The sequence below is a fragment of the Schistocerca nitens genome, chromosome 12 (genome assembly GCF_023898315.1).
Source record: "Schistocerca nitens isolate TAMUIC-IGC-003100 chromosome 12, iqSchNite1.1, whole genome shotgun sequence".
NCBI classification, from domain to species: Eukaryota; Metazoa; Arthropoda; class Insecta; order Orthoptera; family Acrididae; genus Schistocerca; species Schistocerca nitens.
In genome coordinates this window covers 2,157,643-2,177,151 of record NC_064625.1, presented here as the reverse complement: position 1 = coordinate 2,177,151, position 19,509 = coordinate 2,157,643, and the positions used below count along the sequence as shown (strand labels likewise).

General features: G+C 40.6%; 2 protein-coding genes across 2 annotated transcripts in view; one reads left to right on the top strand and one right to left on the bottom strand.

The window, feature by feature from the left end:
• Nucleotides 1-6,946, bottom strand: part of LOC126215301 (trichohyalin-like) — a 262,572-nt gene extending 255,626 nt beyond the window's left edge. The window contains exons 1-2 of the mRNA XM_049941984.1: nucleotides 6,464-6,946; nucleotides 6,189-6,351 (exon numbers count right to left, since the gene is read on the bottom strand). Coding sequence (XP_049797941.1) covers nucleotides 6,189-6,351; nucleotides 6,464-6,592 — 292 coding nt within the window. The 5' untranslated portion in view covers nucleotides 6,593-6,946. The remainder of the gene's footprint in view (nucleotides 1-6,188; nucleotides 6,352-6,463) is intronic.
• Nucleotides 6,947-18,296: 11,350 nt separating this feature from the next.
• LOC126214849 (huntingtin-interacting protein K) lies at nucleotides 18,297-19,055 on the top strand. The gene is made up of 3 exons (XM_049941485.1): nucleotides 18,297-18,488; nucleotides 18,584-18,691; nucleotides 18,762-19,055. The coding sequence occupies exons 1-3, from the start codon at nucleotides 18,324-18,326 to the stop codon at nucleotides 18,855-18,857; spliced, it is 369 nt and encodes a 122-aa protein (XP_049797442.1). The 5' UTR covers nucleotides 18,297-18,323; the 3' UTR covers nucleotides 18,858-19,055.
• Nucleotides 19,056-19,509: the final 454 nt, after the last annotated feature.

The window sequence follows — 19,509 nt, the reverse complement described above, 5'->3', positions numbered from 1 at the left end:
TGTTTTTCGCGCGCTGCTGTGAAAACAGAAGATTGTATGTGCTTGTTTCCATGGTGTTGCCTGAATTTGTGCGCAGTTTATTGAAACTTCCGTTGAGTTTTCCATTGTACGTACTTACCTTCTTTGTTTTTTTATAATAGTTTGAAGCATTACGTTACAAGTGAATGAGATAAAGTGGAAAATATAAGGCGGACTTATTAGTACCGTCAGGTTGGGCGAACACTTTATTGTAGCAACAACGCGTTACCTCTCACTAGTTGTTCTGTCCACTTTTTCTCACACAGAAATCGGTAAATACATTTGCCTGTGGAACAATTAGAACAAACAGGAAAGGTTTACCACGGAATTTACCTAAAGAAAAATGTCTAAATCAAATCACAGAGAGTCATCTTTAGACCTAACAGTATTTCAATGGAAGGAAAATAAAGTAGTGTATTTTGCGTCAAACTTCCATGGCACTGAACAGAGCGCAGTGACAAGAAAACAGAAAGATGGAACTAGTATGACTATACCATGCCCAGTTATTGTATGTGATTACAAAAAAAACATGGGTGGTGTGGCTCATGCAGACAGATTACGTTCAACTTATGGTCTTGACAAGCGATCAAAGAAATGGTGACACCGTCTCTTCTGGGGAACAATACAAATTGTTTTTGTCAATGCTTACGTCATTTTCAGTAATCTATATGGGGCACTGCCACTGCTGGAATTCAGGCGTGCTGTGGCACTAGGGCTAATGAATGAACAGCAAGTGCCAAATCTCAAAAAGAGAAACTCTGGTAAAGATGAAATAACTCTCCCAAAGAGAAGGAAGGATAACTTTTCTGTTCCGAAGGATGTACGTCTTGGCAACCGAGGAAACCATTTTGTAGTGTTCAGTTGTAAAAGAGGACAATGCGAAATGTGTGTGAAAAATAAAATTCAGTCGAGACCACATTCACAATGTAGTACATGTAAAGTGTATTTGTGCTGCAATGAGAAAAAGAACTGTTTCCTACAATTTCATGAGGTATCACTAAATATGTGATATGTATATACTGTCAAAAATGTATAGCTAAGTTACTATGTATTGTGAAGTTGCTCTAGAATAAATTTATGCGAAATTTAAAAAAATTTCAGAAATATCATATTTCTGTTAATTAATTTCCTAATGTAAAAATATTTAATATTTATGTGGAATAAAGTACAAGTTATAAAAATTTGAGCATTTTTCTGCACATGCTGTGATTCTGTCCATGGAGTCTGACGGTACTTCTGAGTACCAGGAGAGAAAAACGTTGTGTTAAAATAAAATCCTACCGTCATTTGAGGCCACAATAGCATAAATTCTGCAAAGAAAATGTTAAAAAGTAAATTTTTTCTTATGTCAGGGAACAAAGGGTTAAAAGACTAGCCGAGCATACATTGGACAGATATATACCGAGCGTAAAGGGAGAGACCCTCCACAGTATACAGTCACACCAAAAGAAACAGAGACTAATGCATAGTAGGTATAAAACAAAGCATAAGGCTCTACACGGAAAGATGCTGAATGAAACGTGTTTGACTGTCAAAAGAGGGCAATGCTCGAAGTCTCCAATGACTACCATAGCAGCATCTTACGAAAGAACTCTCATAAAACCCAAAGACATTCTGGTTATATGTAAAGGCTGTTGGTGTCAGCAAAATTAGTGCGTAGATACTAGCGGATCACACAGGAACTGAAATTAAATGTGGCAAAGCAGGAGGAGGACTCACGAACTCTGCAAACACGTGTGACAAGTACTGGTGTCAGTGGTATTCAGAAGAAAGTGCAGGTCACACCCACCTAGAAGATGGGTATTACTGTCCAATCACATTTCTGTCCATCCCAGAAGATGGCCCGAGGTATTTTGAACTGAGTTACCGAGAGTGCAATTGTATGGGGCATCGAAGAAAATTAGAGATTTTCTCAGTGGGAAGGATGTAACACGTTTGGGGAGGATGTGACACATTATCTCGTACATACGTAGAGTTGTCGACAGTTGTAGAAGTGATTTCAGATGTGCCCCAGGGAATTGTGTTGGAATGCTTCTGCCCGTGATTTGTCAAACAATATTAAAAAATAACCTTAGACTTTTGAAGATGATGTAGTTATCTGTTAAAAGTACCATCCTGTTAAGATTTCAAAGTGGTACAAAGATTGACAACCTGTTTTAAATGTTCATAAACACAAAATTGTGCATGTCACAGGATGAAAACACACAGTACCCCATAACCACAACATCGGCCAGTTATTGTTGGAATCAGTCAACTTATTCAAATACCTGAGTATAATCACGTGCAAATGCAGGTACAAGACTTCAGTTTATCAGTAGAGTAGTGGAAAAATCCCATCAGCTTATAAAGGAGACTGCTTACAAAACACTCGTGCAACCCATCCTAGAACAATGATCGAGTATGTTGGACCCGTGACAAACAGAAATAACGAGGGAAATCAAACACGTACAGAGAAGGGCCTAGCAAATGGTTACAGGATTGCTCGACTAAAGGGAGATAGTCACGGAAATTCTGGGAGGAAAAAAAAAAAAAGAAACTGGGAGATTCTTTCAAAATGTACAAAAAAATATCCTATGAAAGCCTACTTACAGAGCTTCGAGGAGCGAAAAATCTAGAGGTATTTTTAAGCTCCTATATATCGCTTCTATAGAGATCGTGAGGACGAAAATTGACTAAGTACAGTGCACACATATGTTTATGTAGTCATTCTCCCACTCTCTAAACCATATTGGGAAGCGTAAAAACGCTAGCATTTGGTACTGTGTTAAGTATCCTCTGCCACGCACTTCAGTAGTTTCCAGTGTACATATGCAGATGTAAACATACTGGCAAGAGACACAATTAGTTCTAACCCTGTAGGCTGCAGGACTAATGTGTGTGATCGTGAACTGAATAGTGTCGGCTCACTGCTGACTTATTAGTAGGTCCCACAGCTTGTAAGCACAGTGTTAATATCTCCAGTGAATAGTGCAACATAACCAGTAATTTTAGTTTCACAAAATACTGACCAAATAAATCTTATTAACTACACCCAGTTGCAAATCCTGAAGCACTAGTTTGGTCAGATCATATCAATTTCCGATTACACAAACTGATTCTAAAATAGTAAAGAGCTTGCGTTTTGCAATTCTGTGTAAAGCTTCTCGCTTAAAATGGAGCACACATTACACAGACTATAGTCATCGAATACGCGATAATGAGAGCACTTAGTAACTTTCGACAAACTGAAGTTTTCCTCACTATGTGCTTAATGTCAAATACCTGCCACATTGACTCGTTTGTGAAGTGATAGCTCTACGACAGACTGACATCAGATATATGGGCGTATAATTATCTGCAATGACTTTTCTTTAAGTATATTCAAAAAATTAGTAGATAGTAGAATAATCGAGGAAGAGGTGACTTTTTTCTGTTCAAATTAATGCATTTGCTCTTAGCTTTAGTATGTCTGTCTAAGCCTATGTATGGCCAAACAAAACATCACCGTTTGTGATAGCTAACTACGAAGGTCACTCTAGAAGATAGGCATACTATTTTTGTAAAAATACAGTTTTCATTCTGCATGTGTGAAAGTTTTACAGTGTGTAGGTACACCCTTCCTGCTTGTTTTCAAACTTAGTTCAACCTGTTCCTGTGAGTAGCACCGTCACAGCATGTCTTCGAGATAGCAGCTACACTTGATGTTAGTCAGAAGCAACGTGCCATCACAGAATTCCTGTGCTGTGAAAACGAGACAGTGGGAAACATCCAAAAGAGGCTGAAAAAGGTGTACGGAGAGGCTGCTGTCGATCGCAGTACAGTTAGTCGGTGGGCAAGCAGGTTACGTGATGAAAGCGGGCACGGCAATATTGAGGATTGTCCTCGCAGCGGCAGGCTTCGTACTGCACACACTCCAGACAATGTACAGAGAGTTAACGAATTGGCGACTGCTGACAGACGCATCACAGTGAACGAATTGTCACGCTACGTTGGGATAGTGGAAGGAAGTGTTTGCAGAATACCGAAAGTGTTGGCGTTAAAAAAAGTTTGTGCCAGGTGGGTTCCCAGGATGTTGACAGTGGCTCACAAAGAAACAAGAAAAACAGTATACAGCGAACTTTTGGAACATTACGAGAATGGTGGAGATGAATTTCTTGGAAGAACTGTGACAGGTGCTGAAACGTGGCTCCATCATTTTTCACCACAGACAAAGAGGCAATCAATGGAGTGGCATCATGCAAATTCACTCAAGAAAAAAAAATTTCAAAACCACACCTTCTGCTGGAAAAGTTATGGCTACAGTGTTTTTCGGTTCTGAAGGGCTCTTGCTTGTGGATATCATGCCAAGTGGAACCACCATAAATTCTGATGCATATGTGACGACACTGAAGAAACTTCAAGCTCGACTGAGTCATGTTCGAGCACATTGGCAAAAGCAGGATGTTTTGCTGTTGCACGACAATGCACGGCCACATGTCATCAAAAAACCATGGAAGCAATCACAAAACTCGGATGGGCAACACTGAAACACCCGCCTTACAGTCCTCACCTGGTTCCATGTGACTATCATATCTTTGGGAAACTGAAAGACTCTCTTTGTGGAACAAGGTTTGAAGATGATGACACTCTTGTGCATGCTGCCGAACAGTGGCTCCAACAGGTTGGTCCAGAATTTTACCGTGCGGGTATACAGTCGCTGGTTCCAAGATGGCGTAAGGCAGTTGAGAGGGATGGAAATTATGTGGAGAAATGAAAATATTGTCCCTAAAGGATGTATCTACACACTGTAAAACTTTCAAGCATGTAGAATAAAACATGGATTTTTAAAAAAATAGTGTGCATTTCTTTTGGAGTGACCCTCATATAAATAAAGTTTAGACAAGTAGTTCCTAGCAGCTAATGCCCTTTGTTAATATACACCTTGATTCATTCTACATCACTGAAGCTCACAGAATTTATAGAACAAAATAAACATTGGACTGGATTTTGTATGGTGACCTTCATTCACCAGACACTTGTGCCTCTTTATCCACTTGAGGTGCAACAATGAACCATTAAGGCAGGTTCTGTAATTTGTAACAACGTAATTCACATAGTGATACTTAGCAAATACGATTTTCTGAAAAACCATAAAGTAACATGTGTCACTCATGTCCTATTAGAATGTCTCACAAAAAGAATTTGCACTTCCTGAGTACATAATGTCATCCCACACCATTATATGATTTTCATAACACAACAGATCCTCTAATAAGCAGGCCCACCACAAAGAAGAACATAAAAGGTTGTGGACAAAATCGAGAAAGCAATTGTCAAAAACTAAACAGGCACATCTGATTAACAATAAGCAATCTCTAGATTACATTCAAGTTTGTGCCTTTGTTGCTGGTTTCATACCTTCATTTTAGCCTAACACATGGCCAATATGAGTCCCAGATTGGCGATAGCCAACTGTCACGACATATTACAGACTTCTTTTGGTAATACAGATTGTAAAAATGCTAATGCTTCATTAGTAATATTTAATATCTGCTGTTAATCTTCAATTAATGTAATTTGAAGATTTAACTTACAATAATGTGGGTGGTATTTTCAGCCTGTGACACTCTTCGTATCTCGAAATGAAAAAGTTATGATGAAAGACTCAATGTCCCCTATATTTTGAATGAAAATTTTGAAACAAAAACCAAACAACTTGTTGATAAAATAAAACATTATGTATACATTACACTTGATATATTAAATGCTCAAAACCACAACTGAGCAGTAGCACTGTTACATTACGAACTATTGCACGCTGGGCAGCAAATCTGTTCATCAGCTGTAACATACAGAAGCTGCAAGATCTCTGAAAACACTTCACTGTATTTCAGTTTCTTAACTACCTGTAATTTCCTAACTCGCATATTTTCTCCATAGCAGTTTCAAGTGGCCTTTCCATTTAGGTAAAACCAAGTAATTGAAATAAATTGTGTACGCTGACCACTGGGCTGATAAATTCTTTCAAACGTATGACAATGTCTCTTGGTCACAGTGTATCGAAAAATTTTCAGATGACTTAATACAGTGGGTTCTATGGCAAAATGTGAATAATAAAATGACATCTTGAAATGATACTATACCGATAGTCTACCAAAATATTAGTGACAAAAAAAGGTAAATATTATGAAGCTAAACATTTGTTATGTCACCTTGGTGTTGCCTCTCATTATTTCCACATCTACTATCATCACTGTCACTACTGTTAACATCGCTGTCATCATCTGCACCGCTGTCATCCTCGTCATCATCATCCTCTTCGTCGTCGTCATCGAATGACAGGTCGGCAAAAGTTTGTTTCAAAATACTTCGAAGCTGTAGCACAAACAAAAAACAAAACAGTGTTAGACACAACATTAAACCATATTACCGCAAACATTCTTTCCGCTGTGTCATAATTAACATTTCGAAACTACCCGTTGCTAACCTCTTCATTTCTTCTACGCTGCTCTTCCGCTGCCTCTTGTTCCAGATGTTCATTGTCCTGATCTATTTGAATCGTGTCCATTCCTCTAAAAAGGCTCAAGCCCACGTCCTCATAGTCACCCATTTGCATAACCTATCTGCGTACTGTTTTTCCTTGCACAGTTACACTACCGGCTTCACAAGATCTCCCGCCCCGAACCAAACATAAACAACAACCAATCCCTGATGCCTACTGCACTGACGCTAGTCCAGCGATTTAGCATTTCGATAGCAAATACACCAAAGATATTCCACAAAACGAAATTGAACTGTTTTAGGGGCCCTCCCATCATAGCTAAAAAGCCGGGTTCACACAGGCAGCAAAAGTATCGCCACTGCTAATGGCGAACGGCAGTTGCTTTGTAGTTGCACGTGTGAACTCATAGTTTTCGGTGGCGCCATTTAAGAAGCCCAACTTTTATCATGACACAAAAAGTTGAACTTGGTTCTACTTTGTTGCGCCATTTTGCCTTCTCCACAATCGAATAACGTCATTCGATTGCTACCTCGCGGCTGGATTAAAACCTTTCTAGTGCGTATTCGTTCGCAGATAGTGCTTTTGTTAGTACGTTTGTTATTAATATGTCGAAAAAGTGGTCTACAGCGACAATTATGAGATTCTTGGAGGTGTATCAAGAACGAGAATGCCTTTGGAACCACAAAAGCGAATCATACAAAGACAGAAATTTGAGAGATGCTGCATTAATTGAAATAGTAAACAGTATACGTGAATATGTACCTGGAATTGATGTAGCTACAACAAAATTAAAAATTCGAAGCATTCGAAATGCTTACATGAATGAACATAAAAAATACTGAAATCACTTAAGAGTGGTGCGTCTACAGATGGTATTTATAAACCCAGCCTTGCTTGGTTTGAAGCTGCAGACCGGTTCTTAAAACATGTAGTCGAGACAAGAGAGACGAGAAACACTTTGGTAAGTAACATTTTACATTTATTATGTTTCCAAAACATCTTATTTAGTAATATGTATAGCCGTTTAATCAGCTGAGACAGGTGACGCCATTTTGCAAACTGCGCAATTACGAAGAATTTGTGGCGTCCTGTGTGAACGGTAGCTCACAGCGCCACTTCAGAATGACTTGACTTGTGGCGATACTTTCGTTGCGTGTGTGAACCCGGCTTAAGCGTTTGGCAGAAGGAGGATACCTTGAAGAATAGAAACGAGCACCACTGTTAGTAACAGGCTTTTGATGTCTCAGACTGACGTTCTCTTTGACACGGAAGGGCCGAGTGTTACCAGTATTAGGTAAAAAAAATTGAAACAACCGCCTCCCAACCTGAACTTTTTTATGTATGATATAGAACAGGTCCAGAGTTTGGAGCTAACAGGGAAATAATAAATTCGGGGGGGAGGTGAAGGCCAGATTTTTTGCATATTCGTGCTGACGGATCCAAAACTTATGAGGGAGTTGGTTGCAGATATTGTTGTCCTAAGTTGCAGATGGGTAAAAAGTTTTCATTACCACCATCAAGCAATAGTCCTACTTATATTGCAGAAGTAACAGCTGTTAATGAAGCAATTAAGTCTGGAACTGAAAAAGGAAACAAGACACTAATTAATTCTGACTTACTCTAGAACTGCTCTGGAGCAATTAGATATTCTAAAGTGGAAAATGATAACAGTTGTATCTATTATGTAACGCATTAATAATGAAAGCCTACAATGAAAATAAATCTGCAAATGTAATAATGGTAAAAGGAGCACTCAGGTATTTGGCATAATGAAGTAGTATATGGCCTTGCAAAAGGAAGCCTCATAGAAGAGTACCCATTGTTTACACAGCTACCATATTCTGATTTTCTTCATATTTCAGACAAAGAGACATAAATTAATTGGAACAGCAGTGGCAAACATCACACCTGAAAAATAACTTTTCGTTAGCTTCAGTCCAGAGCAAATATACGAACAAAACCGTGACTGATAATCATTTTAGGATGTTCCATATGCTCCACACAGAACAAACTGTGGAAACCTTCGCAAAAATGAATATTCCCTTATCAACAAATATTATAACATTAATGAGTGGGAACAACATCAAAATAAATTGTTTTGTAGTACTTTACCTATAAGAAGCAGAGGTGAAGCTCTGATGTGTAAAAGTTCTGAATTTGTATTTTTATACATGAATAAATTAGACATCTAGGTACAGTATAATTGCAGTCGCTAAAATAAGCATTTCCAATGATTGTGTTGTTTGCTAAAAAAAGCTTAATTAATTAAATTCACGAGCCCACCGAATATATGTAGGCATTTTGGCCAGCAGACGACAGTTGCGCTATCAGTTGGCTATGATCACGTGACAGTCCATGCAATAAACTGTGCAGTGTGTATTGCTGTTGTGAGAACCGCCTGACGGAAGTTCGTTTTTTGTCAATGCATGCAGGATTAAACCCTGTTCAAATATAGCTAATGGAACTCAGTGTAAGGCGGACGAAACTGTCATGACAGAGTTTCTGGAGAAATCTAAAGGCGGCAGATGCTTGTGGGACACGTCGTATGGGGAAGCAGTAGAGATGGAAGAAAATAAGACCTTATTTCATTTTTGAACGAATCTGTTTGACTACAATGCCATGTTTCTGAAGTGCATCGAGTATGTCTATCATACACTTTAGCAGTTTTTGAAAGAAAACAAGATATCGTCCAAATAGCAAAAACAGAATGAAAGTGAATCAGTAAATGCTACCAAATCCATGCAGCATTTTTAAACTGATAACGCATATGTACAGATTCGAACAGCCCAAAAGGGGGTAATGATTGCTGTTTTGGGTATAACTGTAGAAGCCATTGATATCTGGTGGTAGGCCTTCCCACAGTCTATCACGCTAAACACCTGCCAGAACAAATTAAAAATCTTGCAGGATGGGAATAGGATATATATTCAGTACCATACAGGAGTTAAGTGCTAGATAATCCCTATATATCGAGAAGAGTTGCCCTTCTTCACCACTACATGGATCGGTGATGCCCACTGGGTTTCTGAAGACCGTACTACTCCCGTCTGCAACAGATTCTCTACGATTTGTTGAGCCATACTATGTCTGTCCGGTGCCAGTCTTCGTACTTTGACGTAGACTGGGGGACCTTGTGATGTGTGAATGTTATGCTGTGTCCCTCGTCTGCCTCCCCCAGATACACTGAGGATGCGACTTTTATTTGCCGCATGTCGCTTCCTGTCTCACTGTCTGGGTCAACCACTTTCAGCCTCCTCTGCACCAACTTGTGTCTTCAATGACAGTCGTGACGGTTCTCGGCGTCACCGTTGGCCGTGGATGCTGTCCGTGGCGCTCCCAGCTGGCTACCGTCTTGCATATAATATCCAACAGCTCTTGTTGACGATCTGTTTTTTGCATAGTTCTGTATTTTCTTATCCTAATAATTCTTTGTGTTGTACGACTTCCTTTGTTTGGTTGTTGGTAGAAGTAATCTTTTGCTTCATGGCATATATAAGGCTCAAGATTTTGTCTTTCTTCTCCCTCTGTGCTGCAATGCCTCTGGTGCTACAGTGCCTGTGTTCTTAGATATCTGCACTGATTGCCTCATAACAATAGAGTGCACTCAGGATACGGTGGCCGATGTGCAGTGATCATTTTTCGTCCAAAGTGCTGGGCGAGTTCATTCGTTTGTGCAGAAGGTGTAGCCAGCATAGTTTGCCCACTTTCGGCCTGTCAGTAATGATCTCTGATGACAAAATCGATGCGCGCGCCCTGCAGTCTTTCTCAAATGATTTGACGGAACTATTAGTGAAAAAATTTCATGTTTTTCATATTTGTAGCTTTATATGCCACTTCATAATGACAGGCCCATCATTTCGTTAAAGTCATAGTTACTGAGATATTTCATTTAAATAAGACACTACAAAAATTCAAGAAAGTTTGCAGTGAAAAACACGGATCGCTATTATTTTGCATTTTCTGCATATTACATAATACACTCCTGGAAATGGAAAAAAGAACACATTGACACCGGTGTGTCAGACCCACCATACTTGCTCCGGACACTGTGAGAGGGCTGTACAAGCAATGATCACACGCACGGCACAGCGGACACACCAGGAACCGCGGTGTTGGCAGTCGAATGGCGCTAGCTGCGCAGCATTTGTGCACCGCCGCCGTCAGTGTCAGCCAGTTTGCCGTGGCATACGGAGCTCCATCGCGGTCTTTAACACTGGTAGCATGCCGCGACAGCGTGGACGTGAACCGTATGTGCAGTTGACGGACTTTGAGCAAGGGCGTATAGTGGGTATGCGGGAGGCCGGGTGGATGTACCGCCGAATTGCTCAACACGTGGGGCGTGAGGTCTCCACAGTACATCGATGTTGTCGCCAGTGGTCGGCGGAAGGTGCACGTGCCCATCGACCTGGGACCGGACCGCAGCAACGCACGGATGCACGCCAAGACTGTAGGATCCTACGCAGTGCCGTAGGGGACCGCACCGTCACTTCCCAGCAAATTAGGGACACTGTTGCTCCTGGGGTATCGGCGCGGACCATTCGCAACCGTCTCCATGAAGCTGGGCTACGGTCCCGCACACCGTTAGGCCGTCTTCCGCTCACGCCCCAACATCGTGCAGCCCGCCTCCAGTGGTGTCGCCACAGGCGTGAATGGAGGGACGAATGGAGACGAGTCGTCTTCAGCGATGAGAGTCGCTTCTGCCTTGGTGCCAATGATGGTCGTATGCATGTTTGGCGCCGTGCAGGTGAGCGCCACAATCAGGACTGCATACGACCGAGGCACACAGGGCCAACACCCGGCATCATGGTGTGGGGAGCGATCTCCTACACTGGCCGTACACCACTGGTGATCGTCGAGGGGACACTGAATAGTGCACGGTACATCCAAACCGTCATCGAACCCATCGTTCTACCATTCCTAGACCGGCAAGGGAACTTGCTGTTCCAACAGGACAATGCACGTCCGCATGTATCCCGTGCCACCCAACGTGCTCTAGAAGGTGTAAGTCAACTACCCTGGCCAGCAAGATCTCCGGATCTGTCCCCCATTGAGCATGTTTGGGACTGGATGAAGCGTCGTCTCACGCGGTCTGCACGTCCAGCACGAACGCTGGTCCAACTGAGGCGCCAGGTGGAAATGGCATGGCAAGCCGTTCCACAGGACTACATCCAGCATCTCTACGATCGTCTCCATGGGAGAATAGCAGCCTGCATTGCTGCGAAAGGTGGATATACACTGTACTAGTGCCGACATTGTGCATGCTCTGTTGCCTGTGTCTATGTGCCTGTGGTTCTGTCAGTGTGATCATGTGATGTATCTGACCCCAGGAATGTCTCAATAAAGTTTCCCCTTCCTGGGACAATGAATTCACGGTGTTCTTATTTCAATTTCCAGGAGTGTATGTTGCTACGTACGAAATTTAGCTAACATGTTGAAGTTTTCTTTAGACTTGTGTGGAGATTTCTATCTGTCACCAATCTAGAGAAAATTGATCTGATGTGGCACAGTCATTTGCAATCAAGTGCCTCTGCAATAAATTCAGAACAAAATATCCACAACACTCCTCATAGTTCATAAATGGTTTGAGACATCGAAATGAGATTTTTGCAAATGAGAGCATGCAAAGAGGAGAGTATACTGTCACGTGGTCATTATGCAAAACTTCATTATCTACCGCATTATTCCACCGACTTCAGACCTTTTCGTCGTAAGAATGTAATTTTTCTAGCCATCGATAGCTGGTAAAACGATAAATGCTTAGGATTATGAAACAACATTAGTGGAGACATTACACGTTAATTTTTGCGTAAAGCATGTGGTTTTTCATAAGCCATTGACCTTACTTTTCCTCAGTTCCTCACTTAACAGAGCACAGTTTTAGAATTTTCTTGCAACGTGTTAGAGAGGCGACTTTGTGTGTAAACACCACTGTGTTTTGGCGAAAGATGTAAATTTTAACATGGCAACAAGACAAATGTAGGAGTTACATAACATTCACCAGTCATGACGCTTTTCTGAAAGTTACAAATGGTTAACTGGCAAAGCAAAAATAAATCGCTGTGGAATGCTTTTTAGATGCTATCCGAAGCAGAGGTGGCAATAGATCGCTTTGAATGGTCACCATGCAGGTGTGAGCCTCAAGGGGGCTCCAGTTAATATTTCCAGCAGTTTGGAAAGGAACTTTCCCTCCAGCGCTCAGCATTTCTCCTACAGCACTTTCCCACAACTCCCACCACTACCGCTCTCCCCACATGCGCCCTACTGATTGCGCACCTATTGACCGTGTTATTCTGCGTGCACTCTGCAACTAATCACGCCCATAGCTAAGTCTAGCAACAGTTTGTGATAGCATAGAAAGTCCGCCGCTGTTATTGACACTAACACATCCGCTACCACAACATTCTGGTTTTATTTGCACTGAACTCGGAAATCCACTTTCATGTGTCTTAGCCCATGATACTGAAAAGCTGTGTCACTAATAGTAGACAGAAAAGTCTCCGTTTACTCGCTGTCTCACCTAGCTTGTTCCCACAGCACTATGCTACCTGTCAATCCGGAGTCAGCCAGGAACAGGAGGCCTGGCATCTGATCCTACACGAAAACCCTGGGGTCCATAGGCTGATAGACTCCTATGTCAGGCTGCTGTTGTTGGCATTTTAAACTGCAACGTGAAATGCACGGTGTTTATAAATTAGTTATGCAAAAGTAACCTTTAATTGTGAAGAAATTAAATAACTTACAGAAATGATTCATACAGCACTGAATGCAGTATATTTCCAAGTTCTATTTACATATATTCAGTGTGGTTACCTTTTGTAACACGACACATATCCCATCTGTATTTAGTTTCCTGCAAACTCCTATTAAATAACTCATGATGTATGGTTGCACCTGCTTATGTTATCTGCTGCTGCCGCTTGTCAGCGTTCCCAGAAGTAAAGGAACAAACACTCTGTCTTTAATTTAAAGCTATACACGAAAGTCCATTGGGATTTAATCAGGCGATCATGGGGACCAGGACATTGTTCCACCAATCAAATGAACTCGTCTATCTTTGCAACTTTCTCCTAAAGCTTGAGACAGTTCTAGTTTGTAGGATCTGAACCTAAGGCGTGTCCATTATACCTTCACACTGTAACACTATGTATATTCAATTCTAAGCTAACACATCTCGTTGATTCACCCAGACTACGAATGTAGGACCGCTAAACTTGTTCAACTGCTGCATCAGAGCCTGGTGGGCAACATTGACCTGGCGTCTTATAAAATACAGAGCCTGTTTCAGTGAAACGATTGTGCCATTTAACAACAGTTTGTCTTTGTGGTGATGGTTTGCGAAATTTAGTCCTGAAATGTCTCTGAACCATAGTAGCGAATTTGGATACATGAAACCATAAACAACATCACACACACTCCGAGGCGTTGTATGACTACACATATTAGTGTTACAGCACGAGAATCGTGCATATGACTGTGTAAAGAAACGTTCAATTTAATGTGACACTCGAGTACGTGTTAAAACAAAGAATAAGCGGTTCTCCCAACATCACACAGAAATTACTAATTAAAAAAGAACTGCACACTCTCTGACTCTTGGAATAATTCATTCACACGTGCCACCACGAGGGTACGTTGCGAACTATGGGAAGTAACAGTGTTAGCCGAGAATAATACTTGTAGTTATTGTGTACTGTCTTCAGTGCTGTGTCAAACATTTCTGTAAGTTATTTATCATTTTCACATCTAAAGATTACTTTTGTACAACTAATTTATAAACACCCTGAACATTTGCGTGCCATTACGCCAAATTCCTTGTGACACCAACATATCTCTGGTAGAGATAAGTTTATGTGAATCAGCTGTGACGCTGACGCACTCCACCCAGTGTCCTTTATTCACGAGATGTCGGCTGATTCCAGGGTAACTTGGTTAACTGCCGTTTTGCGTCGTGGCTGTGGGCCCGGCGATCCTTTGCATCTTGCACTGCCAGCATCAAGCGAGTTCATAAGTGCTTGTGATTCCATGAGGGCGCACCCTTCTTGCTGTACAACGTGGCTGATTGCGTAACATGAAGAAAATATTCATTAGGTAGCTAAATGTACTTAATGTAAATTAAATGTACTTTTAGTTCGAGTGCACCCATAAAAAGGAGAGCTTTGAGGATGTAGAGCATCAGAAAATGCACAACAAATATTCATTAAGTAGCTAATATACTGCATAGATCCTATTGACCAATTCCATTGTGCCTACTAGAGGTTCCTGCTTCTTTGAAATAAGACCGGATGTTAGCACCGATGAAAGTTAAACTACCCACACTGTCCACAAGGTGAATGGCATGGTCTGATGCGAGCAGAAATGCTAGGTTATGTTCCAGCACAGTGGAATTTGGCGAATTTGAGTCTTATGAGACTGTACAATGCCACATGTGACATATTGCAGAAGGTTTGATGACTGAGTTGCTGTTGGCTGCTTGGCTCGCAGCTTGGTTCACTAATACCTCCGTAGTCTGTTTAGTTTGTAGGTACTTCCTTCCATGTCTTCCAGTTTTCTTCGTCCTTTACTGATGGAATGACGACGGTGCGCAATTCGCCATTTGAATCTGCATCCTGAGTGACAATTTCCACTTTTCGCTGCTACACAACCAAGAGAAATCCTAATATTTTTTTGTCTGTGTAATGTCAAGAAATATCTCGCAGAACATAACCTCAATGACCGTAAGATAAACATTTCACAACGAGCTATAAGAACAGGGCAGTGCTGTAATCACTGAGGGAAGTCAGTCAGGACATGTGAGGGATGCAACAAGAATGGTCGGTCCGCGAAATGGCTGATAAATTGTTGCATATGCAGTGTCCTTTTTTATGGCTGTCCTAGATAGAATCTTGTCCACGTGAGTTAAGTCTTCTTCTATCAAATAAGATATATGGGGCTATATACTTGATTGACAGTTTCACAACTGAATCAGAGCTGCATTCTTGCAGAATAGATTGAATGTATTTTTCGTTCCAGTGGATCCATAGAAAGAAGAGCTTTGAGGATGTAGAACATCAGAAGATGCACAATAAATATTTGCAAAAAAAACAGATATGCTAATGTACGTTATTCTGGTCTAAAGTGAAATGGTCCTCATTGATGTGGAATAAGCAAAAATTTCTTAAACATATTTTTATTTAAAAGGTAACTTGTGACAAAACACGTAAATGTTCAATGCACTGAGGGTGGATATGACACGTCTTTGGTTACTATAGCCATGCATCATCAAACGGAAGAATTATTTTACAGCTCTTATTTATTACAATCAAATTACTGAACTTAATTTGTGCAGAAAGCAGATTGTACTAATACTCGAGGTATGTGATATTATTATATAAATGCAATTTAAATGGCAGCTATTTGAACAGCCCACCACACAACACAGTTCCTTGCTACATTTCCTCACTCTTTCAGCGACTCCCCATTTTCGAACAATTAGTTTCACTGCGGTTTTTAACAGATTCTCCTCTATCGACTCGTCCTGCCTGGCACGACTATTACTAGATCACAGTTTTTATTTTCAGTCTAATTGTACGATCCTGTGTATTTGTTTACTATTGTGTGTTTATTTCTTTCAAACTTCCTGCATTGCTCTCTGTATAGTACCTACCATTTATTTCCATCATAACACTTCGACTAAAAATTTCCAATTTTTGTAACAAATTTCAGTTACTGTTTTTGTCTGCCCAACCTTCTAATCATGAATTCCTGCTCATTCTATCTTCGCTAATTTCGAATACGGCCTAATGGGCTTACACAATTACAATTGGCATCTCATGTTGTCACTCTCCTATCACAAGAACCTTCACCTTTCCCAGTGCCATCAGTCCCTCACTCTCCTCAGTCTGGTCCTTCATAGTCGTACAGTCCAAGCTTAAGCTATACTTATCAGCCTCTACTCCTTTCGTAAAATCCTTTTACTGTGTGACCACAGATTACTGAATGCCTCACTGCAATATAGACTCATGCCTTTGAACTGGAACAGCATTCCCAGCACCATCTGAGGAAGCTGTCCCACCTACTCCTGTCTTATGACCACAAGGGACTACTTGTAGTTAGCCAAGAAAATTCCTACCACTCTAATCCAACAACATCCTCATCCTCACCTATCCCACATCAACTCCTCACAGCACCTCGACCATGCCTCGTGGACATACTCAGCCTTCCACATCCCCAAACACTTCCTTCACCCTTCATGCAACTCACTAATACCGAACATCCATTGCACAACAGTATTGTCAGTCTTTCTGCCAAGATCTGCCAAGGTCTCACCTTTACCACAAAAATAATATTAACCATGCTCGACTTGTAAAGTGGAAACATTTCTTCACAACACACATCACTGACAACAGCCAACCAAAACTCTATAAGGTAACTTATTTACAACATTTCCAAACATCCTCCAGCCATGTTCCTGCTCCCTGTCATCCCACTAATCAGACCGCTGTCTTGACTTATGAAAAAGTAATTATTCATTCATTTCACATGATACATTAGTGACTAAATATTCTAATATCTCCTTCGAAAATCTATGTTGTAAAGATTATCGAAATCTGTCCTTGCTGTCCCCAAAATGTATGGTAATAACTGTGTACAATAGAAACAATATCAACGACAGTTATAAATTACTTGTTATAAGTGAGGTACCTACAAACAGAAAAAGTCGTTTTTCTTAATAGTGCTTTTTAATGTATGACAGATTTTTTGTATTCTCTGAAATAAGATTCTTTCAGTTGTGTGCCAAAAAGATACTGTACATGTAGATCACTCAGACGTTTGCTTAAGACACTTTAAAAACGGGCAGTCATTAATTCCTCTGATACTTGAAATAAATAATTGTCACTTCAGTTTGCAAGCCATCACAAGTGAAAATAATCCTTGGGTTCAAAAGGTAGAGACAAATACTCGTAAATGCATCAGAGTTTTTTCCAATAATCACATGTATTGCGAAACATTGTATGAGTATTATAAAAATTGAAACATCCTGGCAGATTAAAACTGTGTGCCCGACCGAGACTCGAACTTGGGACCTTTGCCTTTCGCAGGCAAGTGCTCTACCATCTGAGCTACCGAAGCACGACTCACGCTCGGTACTCACAGCTTTACTTCTGCCAGTATCTCGTCTCCTACCTTCCAAACTTTGCAGAAGCTCTCCTGCGAACCTGACATTTTCACATCTCTAGTACCTGCTTGTCTGAACTTTTCATTAACCTTAATTTCAATCAATGTAGGATGATTGGATACTGATCTCAGCCTAAAAAAGTACACCCATGAGTTTCAGCAGTGCCTCCCCCCCCCCCCTCCCTTAAGGATTTTGCTATCATCCCAGCCAGTTTACCCTTCCCTTTCCTATTGAGATGCAGGCCATGTCTTGTTAAGTCGCACCTACCAATACCATCTACAGGAACTAAACCTATGCTTGACAAAACATTTACCACATATGTTACTGAATTAGAAATTGGTCACTACCGCGTATGTTACGGAATCAGGAATTCTGCACTGGAGTAAATTTTTTATTACATTCAACTCTATGCTTTGACTGGAGTTAAAACTAAACTCATTCACCAATTGCCACTTTATGTACGCTGGGAAGCTTTGTAAACTAAACAGGCTGTAGGCAACAGCTCTGAAGACGCCTCTAATTATTAGTTTTTACAAACTCTTATAAAATTTTATTCACGGCAAGAAAATTATATTGTGCCAGAGATACAATTTGTCTAAGAGGTCGGACAACACGATGTTCAAGAAGTGTTAAGTTTTTGTTGTCTAAAAGCTTTGAGTTTCATATGCGGTGTTTGATCTTAGTTTAGTCATGGCGGATGAGGAGGTTAATGGAGATGTCGGTGCGGATTCCGATGAAGTCCAACAGGACAAAGAAAAGAAAAAAGTAGCGAAATATGACAGTGGTGCTGCAGACCTAGAGAAAGTAACCGATTATGCGGAAGAAAAGGAAATATGTTCAGCGGATTTCTCCGGGGTACTTTTGTCCCACGCAGTGTTCAGCATGTGTGTTTTGCTCGAAGCGTTGCAAGCTTGAGGTTGTTAATGTTGTTATTTTTGCTTTAATTCCAGGCGATGACTATTATAGGAGACAAAAGAAATAAAGAGAAAGCAGAGAAAATGGCAAAAGAACGCGAGTTATTGAAAGTTTCGATAAAGAAAGAGGACGTAGATCTAATAGTAAGTTATCCGAGTTGGGATCCTGTTAAGTACATTGACACACATTTTACTTTCTTTCTTGTGATTGCAGGTACGAGAAATGGAAATATCGAGGACAATAGCGGAGCGAACTTTACGAGAACACCATGGCAATGTTGTGGAAGCACTTGTGGCTCTGACGGATTGAATGTCAGTGAAATTTGCGGTGATTTCTGGAAACAAAATTTGAATCGTGTGAACTGTGTAGAAGTTGGTTATTTTAGAACTGTGTCGTTGAAGCGAGATGGTGCAGAAGCAATAAACTTAATATGCCCAGAGTTTTGATTACATGAAGCATAGTTTGTCATTTGTTTGTTAATAAATGAACAGTTTGTTACCGTTACAATTTGGAGAGCAACATCTTTATTCATCTAGTGCCTTCCCAGATGATACACACTTTATTTGCTCCAGAATTTTATTGTGTGTATTCTGACCTATATTTATAATCATTTGGTGGAGCAGTACAATTTGGGAACATCGATTTGTGTCGTTTATGGTTTCAGTGTGGTACTTGCGTTGGAACTTTGTAATTGAATCTTTGATCATCATGTGTAATCGAACGAATGTCAGCTGATTAAACACGAAAGGTATCTAATGAAGAATTATACTACCCCACATTCATTATTATTGTACTGTTGCGTAAATATTGCGCGAAATGTTGTCAGTGTTTGTGCCTGCTGATTTTGATGTTTATTGCTGGGGCATTTCATTGATTTTTGAAAATCATATTTCTTCAGGTACGCTGCCACACCAATCAAGCAAGACGCAGAATACAGTATAGAATTTTTGATTTGCATAGC

Excerpts from the sequence above, each read along its gene's own strand:
- LOC126214849 (XM_049941485.1), top strand. The coding sequence starts at position 18,324 with ATGGCGGATGAGGAGGTTAATGGAGATGTCGGTGCGGATTCCGATGAA. Across the intron at positions 18,489-18,583 it reads GTTCAGCGGATTTCTCCGGG|GCGATGACTATTATAGGAGA; the intron begins GTACTTTTGTCC and ends CTTTAATTCCAG. Across the intron at positions 18,692-18,761 it reads AAGAGGACGTAGATCTAATA|GTACGAGAAATGGAAATATC; the intron begins GTAAGTTATCCG and ends TTGTGATTGCAG.